The sequence below is a fragment of the Epinephelus moara genome, chromosome 18 (assembly GCF_006386435.1).
Source record: "Epinephelus moara isolate mb chromosome 18, YSFRI_EMoa_1.0, whole genome shotgun sequence".
NCBI classification, from domain to species: domain Eukaryota; kingdom Metazoa; phylum Chordata; class Actinopteri; order Perciformes; family Serranidae; genus Epinephelus; species Epinephelus moara.
The window spans coordinates 24,245,776-24,267,401 of record NC_065523.1 but is presented as its reverse complement, the minus strand read 5'-3'; the positions used below and the strand labels follow the sequence as shown (position 1 = coordinate 24,267,401).

Here is a 21,626-nt window from a genome sequence, read left to right as displayed (position 1 = left end):
CATGTAGAACACAGGGATGCTACTCATAGGGGTAAGTGTTTTCTATTTTAATGTTTAACAAAAATGCAAGTGTTATTGAGATAAATAAGACTGTGTTAGAGTTTGTAAAAAGATTTCGTTCTGCAGTAGTAAACGTAACCCCTGTTTACTTCAGTTCATGAGGGATCTTCGCCTTCGTTGTATTCTTCATAGAGCCACACCAAAAAAGCATAGTTTTCTCCAAGAATTTGAGGTAACACGTGTTATGTGTTTGACAAATGCCTCGAGGGCAAATGACAAATGCCTCTCCTCTTGCCTCTTGCTCTGAATTCCCCTCGATATTCTTTGTTTTCCTTCTGTCTCCAGAATGTACTCATAAACCCTGACATCTTTACATTGCTGACAATGGAATCTGTGACAGCAAACATTCACAAAACAGGATATGATCAAAGTGCAGACCACTGGCTGGCTCTGTTTTAGTTTAAGTAATATCCTGCTTGTCCTGAGATGCCCTCCTGGATCATTTTTCTCAGCCTGGCTCTATCCTGTAATTATACACTCAGTCATCTCAGCCCCAACACAAGACTAATAGGGCAGCTTCACTGCTGAAAGACTTCCTCTGGAAAGACACATATACTGTATATGCACATATATAAAGCATGTAGGTGTTTGCTGAGTGGCTTTAACACTGGAGTTATTGGAATCTCTGATGACATAGAAAAAGTGGCTGATTGTCTAATTTGCACACATCCATTTTGACAAACAGTATGTGGCAAGTGACAAGGACACATGTGATGGGTCTGTTCTTCAGAGCTGTGTTTAAAGCAAAAACTAAACTAACTAGGAAATGATGGAACCCAACATGCAGCTGTGTGCATAAGGACAAGTAAACACACAGTCAGCACTTGCAGTCCAGTATTAAATACCATTTCAGAACACGTAGTACTGGCATACTGGGTACTATCAATAAAGTTATAAACATTTAAAAAAAATCCAAAGTGTACTTCATGGTGTCCCAGTGTTCAAGACTGGCAGATATAAATCATGATCCATATAGAGAATGGCAGATTTTGATCAGTATCCATTAGCGTACAAGACTGGACTGTCAACCAAACATTAGTCGGTCATTAATCGGCAAGATTTCATTGGTCGCTTAGTCGCAGAAAAAAAAAACAACAACTTAAAACTCTATTAGGAGCTGGGCCTTGTCAAAATAAATCAAAACCGATATGACTGGACCATGTGGGCATTTAATTTGAAAGGACAGACACAGGAAGTGGCCACGCTCAGCAGTCAGACAGGAGCCACATTACAAACCACTCACAGCCAACAGATATCTTTCCCTTCTTCTGTAAATATTCAGTCTGATAAATATGGAGAAGGACGATAGGCCTACACACTTATAAACAGCTCCTGGTGGTTAAAGACACGTCATGTGTACACCCCCTAATTCACAGGGCTGGTACCTGCAGTTATTCCACAGGCTAGTTAATAACATGTCGGGCAGGAAATCCAAAGTGTGGGATCATTTTGAGAAGGTGAAGGACGAACCCAAGGTGATATGTAAACTCATCTTCATTGGTCGACTACAAACATGACGTATCATCTGAAACATGGAAGTAGCTACATGCCCATTAGCCACTTAGCACAATCATTACTGCTTTGCCGACAGCATCATTAACAGGCGGCTCGCTCAGTGTGTGACGTGCACTTGTAGATAAAATATAGGCCTATATTAATGAAGGTTCATTAGTACGGTTTTGTATTTCTCTGTAATGTAGCACAGTGTTTACAATGTTACTGATACTATTCTTTCTCACACCTTCAACTCAAACCATTGTGATGCCCCACCCAAAATATATAATTTAATAATTAAATTAATATTGTAAACATGCAGGCGACTAGTCAACTAATGGCCCTAAAAAGCACAGCAAAATATACAAGTGCTGCGGCAGCAAAAAACAATCTGAAAATGGAAAAAGAAAATTTAAAATGGAAGAAAAAGCAGCAGTAAAAATACAGCACAGTGTGGATTCCTAGAAAGGCAGAGAAGTAACTTAAGACAGAGAGCGAATAAGACAACAAGGAAAAAGAGAGAGCTCTGCAGAAAAAAAGTGATGAGAGGAAAAAGAGAGCACTGGAGAGAGCAGAGAAACAGAGAGGGCTTCATTGTTTTCGATCTTGCTCATTACTGAAGGGGATGATAGCATAATATAGTGCTAATGGGGGAACAAACCGTGTGGTGTTCGGCTTACATAACTGCTGAGTGATTAATCACACAAGATATTTCCTTGACACACAGATAGCTATTGGCCCTCTGTTTTTCTTTCTCTTTCTGTCTCACACACACGTTATAGACGCCATTCATTAAACAAAGTACAAAAAAATATATTTGCCAATTCCAACCAGTAGTCAGGGGGAAAAAAGTTTGCATGATGTCCCATCCAATGACGACATGCACTGACCCATCCCCCTGATGTCAAGCACAGGCCCATACCAGGAGCAAGCAATCGTCAACTGTCACTGTCTTCTCACCCAATGAGACCACATGTGCAAGAACATCTGATAGCCCAAATGGCCAGCTGTGTGCAACACAAGGGAGGAGCGAGAAACAGAGCGGGAGTGAGAGACAGAGGGACAGAGGACTGTGCAGTCAGACTCCATCTGCTAATGTGCGTCAGTCCTTGACAGCTCTGGCACATCTAAAGACGCCAATGTACTTCATACTGTGACTTCATCAATGCCATGACAGAAGGCATCAACAGGAGAAAATGATTACTCTGCAGCTGGGACTGGCTTCATTTCCTGTTTTGTTGCCTGTAGTAACCGCTGTAGTGATACTATACATCACTTCGGATGAGCTGAAGTCACAGGCGCACCTCCTCGGGCAAAGTTTGTGCCGAACCTTTACTAACGAGAGTGTGTAGTCCACTCTGCAGCAACTAAACCATGTGCACAGGGCTGCTGGTTGCTGTGTGCAGGTTTTCATTAATGCTGGACGACCACATTGGCCATACACCAATACACTTCTGTTGTTAGGGGCTCCAGGCGCGACAGCCGCAACATCACCGCAATGTGACCGAGCCACCAGCCAGCCAGCCAGCCAGCCAGCCAGCCAGCCAGCCGTCCGGCATCATCAGCCCAGAGTGAAGAGTGAGGAAGAACAGAAGAGAGTGAGGGAGACCATAAGAGCGACAGAGAGAGACGATTAGAAAGCTAAACGAAGGCAAAGCCAACTAACTGCCATGTCACTGTACAATCTAGCAAATCGGACAAGGTTTTCACGAGCTAAGAGTCTTCAGCGCTGCTAGCTGCATGTTCAACCACAAATGACACAACAACGAATTCCTGTGTGCACAGCATTAACGGCTGATGCTAGCTGTGTGTAGCGAGACAGCAAACATGACAGCCAGTCAAATAAATTCTACATCATGCATGGTTTCATGGGCCGACGACGACGCCATTACATAGCTTGGCATGCCAAGAGGCCTTGAACACATTAAAACCTGATGGTTTATGGTCTACTGCCACATATTTTTGTGGTGTAACTCTAATCTGCCACATCAGCCACCCAAGTACATGGTCTCTCAGACTGTCCGGATCTATCACATGTTGCACTCTGCTCGGGGCTGCTTCAGAAGCTCTGACGTGCAATCAGAGGCCTGCGTGCCTGTGCCAAGGAAGCACGGTAAATTGTCAGCTGACGAAAGACTGGAAAGAGTGTGTTTTGGGTTTGGTCCGTGGAGGCTTTAGCCGACAGGAAAGCTCCGGTGTTTTCCTCTCCATGGGGCATAATGGATTCTCCCCGCCAATGAAACACTATTCCGGCTGGCGGGCGGGACCGCCAGCCACCTGAGAGCCTTTCCCACAACACCCCCTTCCCTGTCAGAGCCAGACCCAGGCATCACTGGAGATCTGGGACAGATGGAGGGATGGAGAGAGGATGGTAGAAGAGAGGAGGAATGTGAAAGAACAATGAATAGGAGCAGATGGGAAGAAAAAGAGGAAAAGAGGGAAACTGGCATCCCTCTCTTTCTGAGACAACTATGGAGAATCGTTGATTTCTGAGCAATGTATCTGAACACCGCCGCCCATATCTGAATACACAACATGATATGGACATGCAGACAGCTCACCATAACAACGGACAACACAACACACAGACACATCCAGTTGCCCCCTTACCCACCCTTCACTGCATACCTCCTCTTCTGCTACATCCATCCATGTTCACCCCTCTATGTCTCTGCAGACTTGAGATGCTCCCAAAGCAGGCAACACTGGCACACAGTGGCCACAAGGGCAATACACTCAGCTGAAACAATGGCCTGTTCATGATTTTATCAGCTTACAAACACACACTCATATTCCACACACACATTTGGATTACTGGCATGCAACTGGATATTGTGCAGACCTGCTAAAGAACACAGCAGGGTCACAAACATTCTGTACCTTCTCTCATTATCGTCCAGGTGAGCGAAGAGCACATTCTTGGAGATGGCCTTGGCTAAAGCGGTCATGGTCTTGTAGTCCTTTGGGATCACCTGTGTGGACAAAGCAGTAATATCCATTACAGTAACGTATACCGCAACCACACTGTGCAGGTGGACACATGAGACAGTCCAACACAAACAAATAATAGGCCTGACTTCAAACGCAGACTAAATTGAGTAATTAAAGAGCAGCATTTTGGCAAACTCTGAAAGGGACATCCCACACGTGTGTCTGAGTATTTTTGGGAAAGCCCATCTGTTCAGGGATTACACTCAAAATGTCACACAGCCTTTAAAAATTCACAAGAGGCCTGAACTCATTCATAAGACATGCATTTTCATGTCCCAGACTGTGGTGTGTGTGTGTGTGTGTGTGTGTGTGTGTGTGTGTGTGTGTGTGGAAAGGGAATGGCAAAGTCTGCAGCCACAACAAAGCCACAGAAGTCTGTATTTTAAGTTTCTTTTAACATAGGGTGAGAAAGAAAAAAGTAAGAAAGAGCGAGAAGACGAAACAAAACCATTCTCACTGCGGAGTAACTTAAAAAAATGTGTGTATGTATGTGTATGTGTGTAAATGTGTATGTGTACGCATGTGTTTTGTCTCTGGTGGTGAGGGAGAGGAGGGGGTAGGCTGTAATTACGTTAAGGCAACAGATGTCTCCACATGAAGACGACCATGCAGCAGTGTGCATAACGCACACACAAAAACGCACACAACCACATCAAACGGGAAGTAAAAAGTACCAAAAGTTTATCTATCTGCCGTCCTCCAGCCTGGTTACTCCGTGGACAGCGAGGGAAAGAGGCCGGTCATCCTCCACAAGATCCAGCTCCTGTGCTGTCACCCAGGAGGTCATTACATGTCAGGGCACTCGGCTTGTTACCAGCTTTTGAATCACTGTCCTTTTTAAAGCAACGTGTCAGACTGATGTTTCTGTTTTAGCCAAGTGATCCTTCACTAAACCACCCCCTAGTATGCGGAGGCGAAGGTTCACACCTCCACATCAGCCATTAAAAAGTGATAATGGACACCGCATTGGACATTATGCCTAGTTGTCTCAGATTAGTTATCTGTGGTGTCAAAGCTTTTGAGAGCATAAATTGAGAGATGTGGAGCTTAACAAATGATGATCAGTAAGTGTGTGCTCGTGAATCTTGAACCTGTCAAAAAGAAATGCAAGTTTGTATTTACAGAAAAATTTGTCTAAATGAAATTTTTATACAACCTGTCACCTTGACTCTAATTTCTGATACAAGAATTAGCCTCACTGAATTAGTTTAAAGATAAAAAAAACCATATAGAAACATAATGACTAAAACTAATGAACATTTTTGTCCCAAGACTAAAGGGAGATTTATAGTTGTGCGGCAGAGCCTACGCCGTTGTGAACATTTATACTTGTGCGGTGGTGTGTCTGTGTCACTCTGCAGTTACACCTCCAAAACACTAGTTGGCGGCAGAGGTTTCTGTGAAGTGCTGTAAACTTCAGTTGATTCAAAACACACATTAAACACACATTAAACATGGCTTAATAGAGTCAATTTCAAACACAAGTACACAAATCAGCTTCACTATAACTCACAGCATTCACAGACAAACACTTGTCTTTATCTGGACACATTTTCCCCGCAAATTTAGCATGCTAATGTTTTTAGCACAAGCCTATGGCATTTTACATTGTATAAATTAGCCTAGAGGCTAGCTGACTTTTTTTCTACTTATATGAAGCCAGGGACAACAGCAACATTTAACAAAGGTAACTTTACAAAATTCGGCTCCATTACAACTCACAAGATTCACCAACAAAACAACTGTCTTATACTAAACACGTTTTCCAAACAAATATAACATGCTAATGTTATTAGCACAAGCCTATGACATTTTACATTGTATAAATTACCCTAGCAAGGAGCGGAGATTTCCTCTGCTCATAAACTAGGATAAATCCCTGTAGGATAAATCACACACACGACTTAAAATGCTATTTTAGTGGAGGCTTTATTGTCTTCACAATTTATTGTTTCTTATCTGTGAAATTTAAGTAAATAAAAGCTTTGTTTCCACTGAGGGAAATGGTTTCAGCTTACAATAATAGATAGGAGGGCTGCTCCGCCAGGACGTGTAGTTACATTTCTGGGGAGGTGCATGTCAGGCTGTGGCTCCACGTCAACGCAGAGCCTACGGCACCGATTCGACATAGAAGTATAAATCCCGCATAATACTAAATCTAAAATAGCTGTCAAAATTAACACTGGGGGGCGGGACTTAGCAAAGTGGAAAGAAAGTTAGGATAAAGCCTCATGGGAAAAGATGGATTTCTAATAATTTACCAGCAACGTCTCCAAGCAGCCAATCAAATTCTGTTGCTATATTACATGTGTACTCAATAGTTAGGCCTAAATATTAAAGTAAAAAGTGAAGTTAGGCAAGTGGCAAGTTTAGTATTTGCTTCCATCTGCAATATCCATGCAATGTTTCTTAAACAGCATTACATAAGGTCTGATGTTAGCTATGATACATGCCAAATCCCAAAGAAGTCCCAGAGTCTCTCATTTGATGCCACAGGCCTTTTAAGTCGGAGGAAATATCTGACTCGATGCCCATTTTGTTCCCGCCTTGTCAAGACGGTGTCTACACTGGTTCCCATCAATCTGATGCCAGCCGTGCAATTCATTCTGTTAATGTGATCTCCGGGCCGCCAGGCCTCACAATTTGTTAAGACTCACGGTGCTTTACAGCAAAGCTCTTTTTAATCAGATGAGCAGGGTTAGCTAATTGATTGTGTTCTGTTTAGCAGCTGCAGATTTTCACAGTGGAGTCATTAATGGAATTGATGATGTAGGAAGATGTTGGCACATAGAGTGTGTGTGTGTGTGTGTGTGTGTGTGTGTGTGTGTGTGTGTGTGTGTGTGTTACGTCAGTGTACATCAACGGCCAGATGAAATGCTCTCTCATACTGAAGCAATAATGTGCTTTCATCTCCTAATTCAATTTTAATTCACTTTTCTCTGATGGTCTGTTGTGTTCAGTAAGAATTCATTTATTTTTTCACATGCGGCTGACGTGGCTGTGTGAGTCGTGATACGTGTAAGTTGGTGCATGTGTGTGTGTGTGTGTGTGTGTGTGACTGTCCGTGAGATAGTGAAGGACACTGAAGAAAATGAGGCTGGAGCTGGAAGCAGGCTTGTTGCCACAATACATAACTGCAGCGTCTGGTAAAGACCTCAGAGCCACAAACACAAATGCATGTCGGGTGAGTGCACACACCTGACACACACACACACACACACACACACACACACACACACATACTGCATGCTCCAGTGGCCATGCGATTACAGCGTGGTGACGGGGGTTCATGCACTTTTGTCATTACCCAACAATTAATGGCGTGTCAAGTTAATTACAAATGAACAAGCAAGGCAATGATACAATGGCTAAGGTGTGTATGTATGTACAGTTTAAGTTTAAGTTTAAGTTTATTCACTTTGTTAATTTATTAATAAAGCTTTAACTTTATTAATCCCCCTGAGGGGAAATTCAATGTTTTTCACTCTTGCTTGTCAATTACACACAGGTCTGAAAGACACACACATGCACAAACAGGACCTATACATGCACAAAGTGGAGAGATCTCAGAGTGAGGGGGCTGCCCTTTGGTCAGGCGCCCCGAGCAGTTGGGGGGTTCGGTGCCTTGCTCAAGGGCACCTCGGCAGTGCCCAGGAGGTGAACTGGCACCTCTCCAGCCACCAGTCCACGCTCCATATTTTGGTCCAGACGGGGACTCGAACAGGCGACCCTCCGGTTCCCAACCCAAGTCCCTATGGACTGAGCTACTGCCGCCCAAGAGTGTGTGCGTGTCTGCATGTGTAAAGGTAAGTTATAGTTTCTGGCTAAGGAGCACACTTTCCAAAAGCTCCGTTAAATTGTGGGTGGACACATGACAGTTGGCAAGATGCAAGATAACTCTAAAAGCTGCCTTGCTGTCCAGAATGAGAAAACATGAAGTCACACAGTGTATTTACACGCACAGCTTTCTACAGTAAGCCTATTTCTTAATCAGCAATCACAGTGTATGAGGAGCCTTGTGTGTGTAGGGTATGTATGCATGTAACCAGGGTTCCTATCAGCTCTTTAAATGTACGCATGTGCATGACAAAGAATTAAGATAAGGAAAGCACTCCAGGAGGAAGCAAGATATCTGATTACAATGTGAAATGCATCCTCCTAATCAGAATAATTTAATTCAAAGGCCTAAACTGGAACAATGTAGCCTCCAGAAGTAAATCAGTTATATCAATAAATGATGAATGAATAAATCAGTTTCTACAGATTATTTCCTACGTAACCTGATTTTTCTAGGTAATCCGGTGTCTCTAAAATGGGAACGGTTCCATTAGTACTGTCCAAACCTTTTCACATAAACGGAAAAAAGCACACCGAACTGATCTTAACCGTACTGCTTGGTGGCTTAAATGTAATGAAGATACCCTGACATGTGCGAGTCAATGTGGTTGTGGTTTTTAGCTCATTTAGAGCAAAGCAAATACAACTGGCATGATTAAAAACAGATTCTCTGTTCAGCACATCTTTAAATTTCATGATGAAGCTGTCAACTATCTGCAAAAACCTAGTCTAGAGAGTTTGTCAACGCATCTGTGCTGAACATCAGCCCAGCAGCTGAGTTACAAACTGTGTATTTTGCAGGAAATATATTCACTGAAGTGTCCAAGTCTGTTCATTAACTGCTGTCATAAATTTACACGGCTGATCTCCCACTGTCACGACGTTTCGATGAATGTGTTTGCATTCGTGCTCTTAAGTGGGCGTCGACAGAACGGCAGCTTTGTGTCTGACAAATAAACAACAATTAACCTCGATGTCTGCTTGATGTTTTTGACTGTGTTTTGAATTTCTCATCCTGGGGAGGGCTTTGGATAAGCCCCCTGTCACTCATGCATTTCTTACGTTAGGAATTGTTCAGTAATTGTGCAAATACATAAGCAATAATCTGCTGTTTCATATGTACGCATTGATTGCATGTATCTGTGTGCGAGCATGTTGATGAGTTTGTGTAAACACGTTGGGTATACACTAACTGTGTGTGTCAGTACGTGTCTGTGCGTAGATGTTTGCGTATCGCATCCATCTTCTGATGCTGACCTTGCGTACGTAGCTGACAGCGTCCTCTTCAGTGTAGACCTCTGCGCTGACCCCTCCCCTGCGGCGCCGGGCCTTGACAACAGGGTTGGGCGGTGGGGGAGAAACCTCATCATCGTGTGAGTCCGACTGGCTGTTAGATTTCTGGCGTGCCATGATCTGCTTGCATTCTTCCTGTAAAAACAAGAGGAGAGACCTGACTGTTAGAGGGACATGCGCAGAGAGCGGGACACAGAGAAAAAAGGTGGTAAAAATATAAATAAGCAGGTGGTCTTCTCTTGAAAGAGGTTCTAATGCTCTTCCTTATTTTCTGTCAAATCCTTTCTGTTACAACATCAGATGTTCATATTGTACGTGGCCAAAGTTTCAAATAATAAGGTAAACAAATGTAAAAGTAATCCCTGTGAGCAAAACCCTCAGGCCTCAGACCGTTCTGAATACTTTGTTTTTTACACTTTGGCTACAAGATAGCATCAGATAGTGTTAGATTTTTAACATGTTCATCTACTCCAGGCACGTGTTTACATTACTTAGCCTACACTGCTACATGTAGCTACATGCTAACATCAGGAAAATGTCGAGTCTTGGCTGCTGATTCTGTTCATTTCTCTCTGATTTTGGATCGTAGTTCCGCTGAAACATGCCCAGTTGTAAGGATTATGGTTTAGAAGTAAGGACGTCAACAGCTAATCGTTAATCGGTTAACTGCTGATTGGTTATGAATGTCGGTCTATAGGTTAATTTTGCTAGTCTTCAGTTTATTGCGCTGTGTACCAACCGGGTCTGGTGGGAATTAGCAGTGCTGCTCATTCTGTGATTACTGTTAACGCTGTCCAGACCCAACAGCATTGCTCTGGATACATTGTGCCCACCCTCCAGTCTCCCCCCAGGTTGCCCAGTGAATAAGCGACTCAGTTTTGAGCCGCAAACCCCCTTTAACATTTTTAACTGTGTTATCAGTAGCCCTTTTTAAATACGAATTGTGCAAATTTGCAGGAAAGCCCAATCAGTCTTTTTTCAGCATTGGCAGTATAAAAACAGAGTCAGGGAGTGCAGCAAAATGCTGCCTGCCTACTTTTGTTATAAATACAGAATGTGCCTTTTTCGGGGCAATGGGGGGCGTGAGTAAGTAACACAACGTGTAGCTCAGCATGTGATGTAAACAGTGACGTGGGAGGGAAGCCGCGGCTGGTCAGTCTTTCGGCGATTCTCTCATAAATCGGCCCATCTGTCACCGTTCCCTTCATTTGACAGTTAACGTTTGCGAGGGCAAGGAGTGCGCACAATTCCTTGTCTCCCCAGTTGCTCACCTTTACAGTGTCTTTCAGGTTTGCATTTCCCTCTGCTTGCTAATTCCTGCTATCACCTGTTTCCTGTTTATCCACCGCCGGTGGGTCGCACGTGCGGCGTCATCAACAGCTCCTCCCACAAGTCATCAACAGCCCCTCCCGTGGCGGAAGGGCGCCTCGTTCTTTTTAAACCAAAAAGGTTCCGCCAATCGGATCAACTCGCCAATCCAGCCCTGTGTGTCTAAACTCTCGCAGCTTGCCGGCAAAATGGCCCAACATTCACGGAAAATCTGGCAGTGTAAAAGGGGCTAGTGCTAGCACTGTTAGCAGTGTCAACACAGCTAGTGGTGCGAACAGTTTTAGCAATGCTAAAGGGGTTTTGTGGCTCAAAATGAAGCCACTTTCTCAGTAGGGGGACCTAGCAGGAGGGGCTGCCATGTTTCCACAGTTTCCTGGTGGTGAGACGGCGTTACTGGCAGTAATCGCCGTATGAGTGGTGCTGCTGCTACCTAGCTCCTCCTAACTACCCACCCAAGCGGTGAGCAGTGTAGAGTGACCAAGGATAGCTACCCAGTGGAGATGAGAGGCTAGGTAGTGGGTACTATGTTTTCGCATGATAGTGCGGCTAGCCAGCTATCTGTCTTCAAAGCCAACAGAAAATATAATGGGAGTAATTTGCATCACAAAGCATTATAATTTCACCACCTCTAAATTCATAGCGCTATGAAATGCAGCGCTAATACTAAAAGGTAAGGCCTCTTGCATTTCACGTCATGTTGTATATTCAGTCTTAAAATTTTAATCAATTACTTGCCGGTTAATGGATGTCGGACTATTTAAAGCAAAATTAACTGAAACCGCTTTCACTGGTAAGAGATGCCGAGTTGGCAGCCAAGAGTGCAGATACTGAAGACCCGGAAACACTGACCAATCAGAGCAGACTGGGCTTTTTTCGAAGGTGGTCTTATAGAGACAGGCGCTAGAGAGTGTTTTAGACAGAGGGTGAATACAAGTGTTCCAGCATAGACATTATGAGGAAAATAAAGTGTCTTTTCAAATATCAAAGCATGTAAACATGTCCTAGTAGAAACCCAAAGTACAAGTATGAACCTGAAAATAAGCATAACTGGTCTCCTTTGTGTGGAAAAAATAGATATAACTACTATGGTAGCTTCAGGCAAGACAAACAAGATCTGAAAGCATCTGTTATTCTTTTACCTAACAAACGATCACATGAAGACGGGCTGACAAACCTCTCCGAACACACTCTTTCTAACATGGGACATCACGTGGATTCTTAATCGGGTCAGATAACATAACAGGTTTGTATAAACCTCAGAGAAAGTGCAGTGGACGTGTCCTAGTCCTGAGTGCATGTTGTCTGGACATCTGGCTGCTATGGTATGAAGCGAAAGTCATCAAATATTGATATCTGCAGGCCTGAACGTGCAGAGAGAAGAAGGTTCAGCCAGGTACTCTCCTCCTCTCAGATAATGAACAACAAGGAATACAGACATCAAAGGGGAGACAGGCTGCCTCCGGCTGACAATTGTTTCGACTGCTGAACGCTCTGCAGGTGATGAATTATTGATTGCACACTTGATTAACACATTAGCATAAGTACACAATAAAACCACTGTAGTCTTGTTAATGTGTGAAAGTGCTGCAGGACAAGGGCAATGAGATAATAGTTTACGTGAAGGTAGCCAGCATCCACTGTCTGCTTTGTGTATTTCTAAAACGTATCTGTGCAGAACAAACAATGACTGGTGTGTATCTGTGTGCACCTGCCGGCACTGTGCATTTATTCCTTTATTTGAGTGCGTTAGTGTGTCTAATAGCACAGTGGGGATTGGGTTGGCAGCAGTATTATTCACCACCATATTGTTTTGGTACAGTAACAGTTTCATTTGTTAGCTGGTTCACTGCATTGCTGCTGTGTAGTCAGAAATAAACAAAGGTGTCTCAAAGGGACTCCCGACAGGCAAGTAGCAAGAGGTGGCACTCTCACACTGCAGTACAGGAACACCACACCAACAGAAATAAACACGACCAGGGAGGGAAAGGATGTCAAGATGAAGGGAGGCAGGCAGCTGGGTGATGTGTCTGGTCGGCTCTGCTGCTCCATCACGTGAGCAAGCTGGGTTGATAACAAGTTTTTGTCTTGGTTTAATCACGAGACAAACATTGAACGATTTTCAAATCAACTATATTCGCGACAGTTTGTAATAGGAATGTTCATGATTAGGGTGGCACATTGGTGCAGTGGTTAGCACTGTCGCCTCACAGCAAGAAGGTTTCGAATCCACCAGCGAGCTCGGCCCTTCTGTGCGGAGTTTGCATGTTCCCCCCGTGCTGATGTGGGCATTCTTCGAGTACTCCAGTTTCCTCCCACAGTCCAAAGACATGCAGGTTAACTGGTGACTCAAAATTGCCCATAGGTGTGAATTTGAGCGTGAATGGTTGTCTGTCTCTATGTGTCAGCCCTGTGATAGTCTGAGTGTACCCCATCCCGGATAATGAATGAATTATTGAATCTTCATGATTAATTGATGATTGGTGAGTTTATTATTCAGTGTTAACAAGGAGTTACAAACACTTAACAAGATATCCTATTAGTCAATCCAGTTAGATTGTTGTCAGCAGACAGAGCAGCCTGTTTCATTGTTCTACTTAATGTAGGAATTGACCTTTCGCTAAGCCCTGTTCTCAGGCCAGATGAGATATGTAAACCCTCCAGTGTGTTCTGGGTCTGCCCCGGGGCCTCCTACCAGTGGGGCGTGCCAAAAACACCTCCAACTGGAGGCACCCAGGAGGCATCCTGGTCAGATGTCCAAACCACCTCAACTGACGCCTTTCGGTGTGAAGGAGCAGCGGCTCTACTCCAAGCTCCCTGCGGATGTCCGAGCTCCTTACCCTCTCTATCTACCCTACCCTATCTCCCAGCCACCCCACGGAGGAAACTCATTTCGGCCGCTTGTATCCACGATCCCATTCTTTCAGTCACTACCCAGAGCTCATGACCATAGGTGAGGGTTGGGACGTAGATGGACCAGTAAATCGAAAGCTTTGCCTTCCGGCTCAGCTCCCTCTTCACCATGATAGTCTGGTACAGCGCCTGCATCACTGCTTCTATGATAGCAGACTAAATGTTTTTCAGATTGATAAATAAAACGAAAAAGAAATTTCAAGACATTACCTTGGGCTTACACACATTGCGATGGGCATTTCTCACTATTAAAAAGACCAAAACAATCAGCAGATTCCTCGATAACATGAGTAATCGCTAGTTGCAGCCCTAGTTCAGACTTTTTTTTTTTTAAAGATTATTTTTTTTGGGCTTTTTGCCTTTAATAGACAGGACAGATTGAAATGGGGTGAGAGAGAGAGAGAGTGGGGTTGACATGCAACAAAGGGTTGTAAGCTGGAGTCAAACCTGCGACCGCTGCAGCGAGGCATCGCCTCTGTACATGGGGGGCCAGCACTATCCACTATGCTACCGACGCCCCAGACTTTTTGACATTTAAGAACATTTAAATCTATGAATAAAGCATTTACTTAGGTTTTATTAATTTGAGTTTTTTGTTTTGTTTTTCTAATCCAACAACCGATGTAAATAATTTAAAGCATTTTGTATTCTATAACCTTTTAATACCTAATCAATTATTCATCATTAACAAGGACAGTAATCAATTAGGGAAACTGCTTGTTCACACCACCAAGAGCAAATGCAGACAAAGATGCAAAGAAGACGCATAATGCGTCCGGGTTTTTGCCACTATTGAGTTCATACCACCACCTCCAAATTTTAAATCCACCATTTTCTATGAAATATAAGAGAGGTAACTTTTTTTCTCTTCAAGGGTAGAAGAAAAAAAAAAAAGAAGACCTGGAGCAGCTGGGAGCAGAGTGATTACCGAGTGCCTTGAGGAGGGTGCACAAATTGCTGCTGCTTCACTCTGCTCATACACTGACAGGGAGGGAAAGACAGAGACAGAGAGGAAGAGAGAGACGACCTGTGTCAGAGAGATCGCACAGACGACACAAACACAGAGTACCAGCGCGAGAGGTGGCAGTGAGGAGACTGTCATATTACCTGAAAACGGAGACAAACAAAACTGTCACCTCACGACTCAGCACTTCTCTGCACATTTTTTCTCAACTATCTGTCTCTATCATCCCGGCAGCATAATGTAACAGGGACGAGAACAGTAACACGGCAATGCTGTAACGAGACAAAACAGCAGCCAGTTCGTGACACACTTCATCTTGTACTTTTCACTGATGATCTTTTTGTCACAGTCTGTCTCTGTTTGACTTTGTGTCTCTCCTGCTAATTGCATCCTAAGGTTACTGTGACGCTTTGCTCGCTGTCGGTGTAAAACAGTGTGATAATGCAGATCACACACACACACACACACACACACACACACATATACACACTCACTTCTTGCTTACGCAGAGTCACTGCCTGAGGGAACACAGCCAGCAGGAGGAGAAGAGGGGAGGCAGAGCCAGAGAGCAGCATCAAAACACGCACACACTCTCCAAAACACATGCACAGACAGACTGCAGGGGAAGAGGAGCACTCACACACTCCAGCTTAATCAAGGAGGAAAGGTCTGCATTCAGGTAACACACCATACTCTCTAAACACAAATCCAAAACAAACGCTTCCCTCCCTTTGAAGCACTGCAAATGCAAACATCTTCCTCTCCTCACGCTGGAAAGAAACTACAAGTCAGAATCACAAACTAGCAAACACAGTCAACACACACACTCACTCAAACTAGGAAGCATCTTGCAACAAAACACATGCTTCAACAACAAACACAGTGTTGCATACTACTTGTCTACTCCTGCCTCTATGAGACCATACAGGTTAGCTCCAGGAGGCTAACTAAAGGTTACGTTTGTTAGCAGAGGTATTTACCATGGCACGGGGGGCCCCTGGCCAGGCGTGCTGTGTGTCCCTCAGCCTGTCAGAGGCACCAGCAGGCATCGACTCAAAGTGTGTCAAAGAGTGCATGGGAATCAGCACACGTGGATCCCCATCTCATACACACCTGACACACATGTCACACCGCAGCAGCAGCATCTTCCCATACTAGCACAGCGACCGCTGTGTGTGTGTGTGAGTGTGAGCACTCAGCTTTGAGTGTGTGTGTGCGAGCAATCAGAGAATCCAAGTTTGTGCCTGAGAGAGAGTGAGGGAGCACGAGCGGCAAAATGTCTGCAATCCCCACGACACAGCGGCCGAAGAACGAGACTACTGATGAAAACACTGATCACAGCAAAAAGCCTGTCTCTCCATCGCTCCTGCGCAACCCTCTGTCTCTGCTTTCCAGCCCTTTCTCTCTCCCTCTCCCTTTCTCTCGCACACACACACACGCTCACAATCAGGTGGCGCAATGAGCGGGCTCCTCTCGCTTCCCCCCCGTCACTATGACAACTGGGTACTGTGAGCATCCTGAATAGTTGGTGGTGAGTCTGAGCAGGAAGCACATACACGCACCAGTTCTGACGCCTGTTGACAGATTGTCTCTCTGTTGCTCACACATCTACAGTGATTCACGGAAGCGAAAACATCACTCCCGTCAATACGGACTTCTGTTCTGACCAAATGGCGTGTCTTTTGTATGTTCTGTACCAGCAAATGGCCCCAAACATTCCCAACATGGTCCCATACATTCCCATTGTGTGCCAGACACTGTTCTGTACCATGCAGTGTCTTTCTCGCTCCTTACTGATCTCCAGCCCCACCCACACGCTTTCCTCTTAGGTCAGAGGGTCAGGCATCAAGTGAGGACTTTGTGTCTGGCTCTAACAAGTCCTCATACTGTTCTGGCCCCAGTGCTCAAACATAGCGACACAGAAAACATGTGCAGCATGACTTTTGGTGTGTAAACGCATCTACACAGGAGGCACCATTAGTCCAAGGTGAGCTGAGAACAATGTGTCTTTAGCAGCAACACAGGCAAACTTTTTCTTGCTTTAGCTATTCTGTGGCAACACACAGGCCACACAGTGTGAGGCAGTGCCATTAATCATTTCCAGGGCTATGCACAGTAGCTAAGCAAAACACATCTGCAGCTGTTTTTTGCAACTTTTACCTTTTTGCTATCTATCTCAATCGAAGGTGGTGTCATTTCTATTTCAAACAACATTAAATATCTCTCCAAAAGCAAAGCACTCTTCTTTTAATACCCTGCCATCTATTTAATTTATTTACCAATATGTTCTACTCTATAATCAGTGCTATAAGCCGATGTCAGACTCTCTTTGCTCTCCCTCCTTCTCTCCTCTGCTCTCCCTGCGTCATCATCGGCGGCTGGATGCCAAACAGAGAGGACAGGAGAGGAGGGAGAGGAGTGAAGATAGAGGACACAGGCGTAAGCAGGACACAGAAGCTCTGTAAGGAAAGCGGGCTTTCCATTAGAGACAGTGGGTGACTGTGGGTCAGAGATTAAACCAAAGAATGGAGGCACAGACAAAAGATGACACACACATGCAATCCCATCCGCACTCTCTCGATTGAAAGTCACTGTTATTAAAGCATTATCAATTCCAGTTTCAAATCATTTACGGATGATGAGTCATATTAAAATGGGCCTCTCCTGTTTTGTCCATTCCCTGAACCAATTTGCACCAAGCAGACATGAACAAAAAGTTATGACTAACTCATCCTAATAGCTATGACTAACCAATATTAACAAGCCCAACCACCCATCACGCTCAGAGCAAAAAGCGTCGAACCCATCAGAGAGGCTCGGAGGGCTCAAAGCACAAATAAATCCAAATATCTTTTCTTCCACAAAGTTAATTTCTGATATTAGTCAGAAAAAAAAGAAGCATCCATAAGTGATTACCTTAGGTGGCCCTAATCCAGTGACGGAGGCAACTTCACTCTCCGCTGCCGGGGCTGAAAGCATGCGAGTGAACCAAAAACAACAAGGTACCGCACACACATACACAGACATACACACACAGGTAATGAAGCATGGAGAGCTGATCCACCAGCGGAGCTAACAGTCCACTCATCACTCTGTTCCACACCATTACAGCACCACAATGGACAGAAAGTTCGCTGCTGTGTTAGGACTGCGTGTGTGTGCTGGGCTGACCTCCTGGCTATGAAATGATGTTCACTCTCTATATGGTTGCAACAAACATGCACACAAACTTGTTTTGCTATCCTAATGGCAGTTCTCCATTACTGACATTTATTTTTTTCTAATCCATTGTCTAATCCAACTGCTGAAACGTTAACCATTAACAAACATTAATTCTAACCCTTTACACTACAACCAAGTTTTAAAGAAGTATTTCACTGCATGAAAGATGGTCTTTAGATAAAACTGTGACACAAATACTTTTGAAATTGGTTCTGTTTGTCATTGATGCTGCTCTGTTCTGCTGCTCCCCTGCCTTAGGCTTTCCATGTAAGCACATGGAAGGGCAGGGAGGTTTGCTCTCTCTGCCTCAAGCTTTACTCGTTTGCACGTGGAAGGGCAGAGTGGTGTACTCTCTCTGCCTTAAGTCTTTCCACATAGGCGCATGGAAGGGCAGAGAAGTGTGCTCTCTCCACCTTAGGGTTTCCATGTATGCGTGTGGAAGAGGCTTTCTGCATAGGCCGAGAAAAGGTAGAGAGGCCCCAGAACAGAGCCATAATGCCAAATATAATACTGCAAATGGAAAAAAAGTTTTCTTTGACCAAAGTGTTCCTGACTGAAAAATGTTTATGAAAACATTTGAGGCAAGGAATACGCAACACAGTAACACAATCTAGGTTCATTTTTGATCCGGCCTGCTTAGTTTTACAATTTAATCCCAGATTTTTCAGCCTCCGTTTTTCCAAAAACAGGAAAAAGTATGCCACCCTGATCAGAAATTCTCATTTTACAGCTACACTGTGCACTAAAATAGGTTCCTGGAGACATTTTAGGTGAGAAATAGGCAATACAGTAACAGAATCTTGGTTTATATTTGATCAGCACTGCTTAGTTTTACAGTTTGATCAGAGTTTGGTCTGGGGAAGGGGGAAGGCAGCTCTTTCTCTTAAAGCATACTAGACATACGGAAATGTGGAAGTCCAATCTGTAGTTTAGGCAGAAGCCCTAGAGCAAGCAAAATCGGCTGGATGAGAGACACATTTAATCCAAGCTGGGAGATGAGCAGGGAGATCTGGGTGCTGCTAAGATGGAGGGAAGTTTAACCACGGTTCATTTACACATACCACCCATGTTGTTATGATACAAAGCTGATTTTCAATCACCAAAGTATCCCTTTAAGTCTAAAGTAAACATGTGGGGATCAGCCTTTCCATCCCCGCGTAATTATGAGTAAACTGTTGCGACACTATGACAGCAGCTACAGAGAACTGACAGCCTCTTAGCATGAGCAACACTCATACCCTGCTCCTCACATCACAAGTACAGTCGTTTTTATGCTTGCAGGATGTTTGTGGGAGTTCTTTCGGTATTGAGGGCTCACTGTTGAGTTCTTTGAGTACTTTCGGTAAATCTACAACACAAGCTTCAAATCAAGACTACACCATGCAGCCTATGAATGAACAGTGAAAGGGAATTCTTTACCGGTGAGATGCTGCTGGTATGTTGAATTAAAAAAAAGAAAATGAAGATATCTGGATTAAGTTGCTTAACTGCTCAGGCACACATCCTTAGCTTGAGTCTGTATCTATATCTTGTCTATATCTCTTTGGCTGTCTCTCCTAGTGCTTTAGATCGAAATGCTTTACACCTGACACTTTTTTCTCTTCCTCTCACACCAACCAGAGATAAGTTGGGAAGGGAGGAGGGATGTGACGGGCAGATGACAGAGGACAAAGAAGGACCACCAGGGAATCCGAGGCTGGGGGTCCAATTTACCTGGAGGGGCCCCAGGGTGGGCCTTGAAGGAGGTTTAGGCCTGGGTCACTGCGTGCACCTTGGGCTAATCTGACAGAATACCCTGCTCCCAGCATGGTGGTGATGAGTGAACACAGAGGCTGGAGACACTATTTACACCGTGCTACAAAACTTGTGTATGGGACATAGTGTTTGTGACGCTGAACTGAATCCTTTAGACCTTTGCTGCTAATATGCTTTATGCATACATATCACTGGTACACACAAATGTAGACTGATCAAAATAGTCATAGAGCAGATAAAGAGAAAGACCGGGACAACATCAAAGAAACAAAAGGAAAAGTCAAAGACAGGGGAGATCATCAAAAGCTAAACCTAATTCTCCTCTAAATGCTCTCTGTGGACTCAACAAACAACCAAACCCTTCTGACAAATTGTCAATCAGAGGCCTTTGAAGGGACTAGCGGATTTGTTATGATAGCTCCTGGTGACAGCTGAATGGCTAGCAGCACGGAAAGGCTTCTCATCTTACAGGGAACGGCGAGACAGAGGCTGATTGACTGATGGACAGACAGACAGAGAGTGAGGGTCTCTACCATAAAGCAATGTGAAGGGATTTTCCACAGGCAGAGCTGATGCAGCAGGGTTTACATTTGACATGCTTTATAATGTTGAGGGAAGCACCTATGATCAGCGCAACACTGGCCTAAATATAGTAGAGGTGTAGAGACACAAACATCACACCTATGTATCCTGATTCTGCTGTTGTCTTTCTTTTCTGATGCTGTTTTGTTACATTTTAAAACCAAAAAAAGAAGAAAACATCAAGGTTCCAGGGGTATGAAGTACTAGCAATAATTGAATTTAAATATGACTTTTCTTAAGGTAGTTACAACGTGCTTAGGTAGTCACAGCATGCAATAAAAATAGCATGAATAGTAAACAAAAAATGAAATAAATAAAAAATATTAATAAAACACAATAATATAGTATAAGAGATGAACAAATAAGAATAAAAAGAATACACTATTTAGCCAACAAACAGAAAACTAATCAAAAACTATTTTTATAATTGATTTAAGTTATCGTGTTTTGCTGAAACTGCCACCATATGCTGAAAGAAGTACAAAAGAATAAAAAAAATCATGTCCCTCCCCTTCCTACTGCCTCCAATGGCATTTGTTACTGTGGAGCACCAAAAACAACCAATCAGAACCAAGGAGTCTCTAAAGCAGGTGTCAAACATGTCATTCACTGCTTGCATCTGCAGTCAAACTGTCAAACGAGGCAGCGCTGATCAAATATGAATCAAGATTCTGTTACTACGTTGCCTTTTTCTCGTCTCATGTTTTCAGAGACATACTTTAGTGTACTGTTTAGCTGTAAAATGAAAAAGTTTGGGACCCAGCTTCCATTTTGGAAACATTTAACTGAAGTACCAAGCGCCACCCACTGGCTAGACCAACCTTCTCATTTCACATCTAAACAGTACACTAAAATATGTTTCTGAAAACACTTAAGTTGAAAAATAGGCAATGTAGTAACACAGTCTTGATTCATAATTGATCAGAGCTGCCTGGTTTGGCAGTTTGATTGCCGTTTACGAGCAACGATTGACATGATTGACAGCTGCTCTGATTGGTTGTGTTCATTTATGTGCTTTAAAGGAAATGGCCACTTTAGAATGAAAATACAGACAGTGCTTACTCACCCTCATGCCGACAAGAAGTCCAGTGTAGTTTTTTAATCCACAAAATTCGTTCGGGGTATCGGAGGATAACAGCTAGCCGGAATAACAGCTACACTTGAAGTGCATGGAACCCACATTTTGAAA

At 43.8% G+C, this 21,626-nt stretch overlaps 1 protein-coding gene across 2 annotated transcripts in view; it reads right to left on the bottom strand.

Moving 5' to 3' along the window:
- The window catches only part of prkar1b (protein kinase, cAMP-dependent, regulatory, type I, beta), a 108,451-nt gene that overhangs the window by 73,200 nt on the left and 13,625 nt on the right, over positions 1-21,626 (bottom strand). Inside the window, exons 1-3 of one of the 2 annotated variants that reach the window (XM_050069510.1) lie at positions 15,859-16,026; positions 9,640-9,810; positions 4,435-4,526 (exon numbers count right to left, since the gene is read on the bottom strand). In XM_050069510.1, coding sequence (XP_049925467.1) covers positions 4,435-4,526; positions 9,640-9,810; positions 15,859-15,954 — 359 coding nt within the window. In that variant the 5' untranslated portion in view covers positions 15,955-16,026. Of the gene's footprint in view, positions 1-4,434; positions 4,527-9,639; positions 9,811-15,858; positions 16,027-21,626 lie in introns of those variants that run through there. The other variant, XM_050069509.1, reaches the window with a different exon arrangement.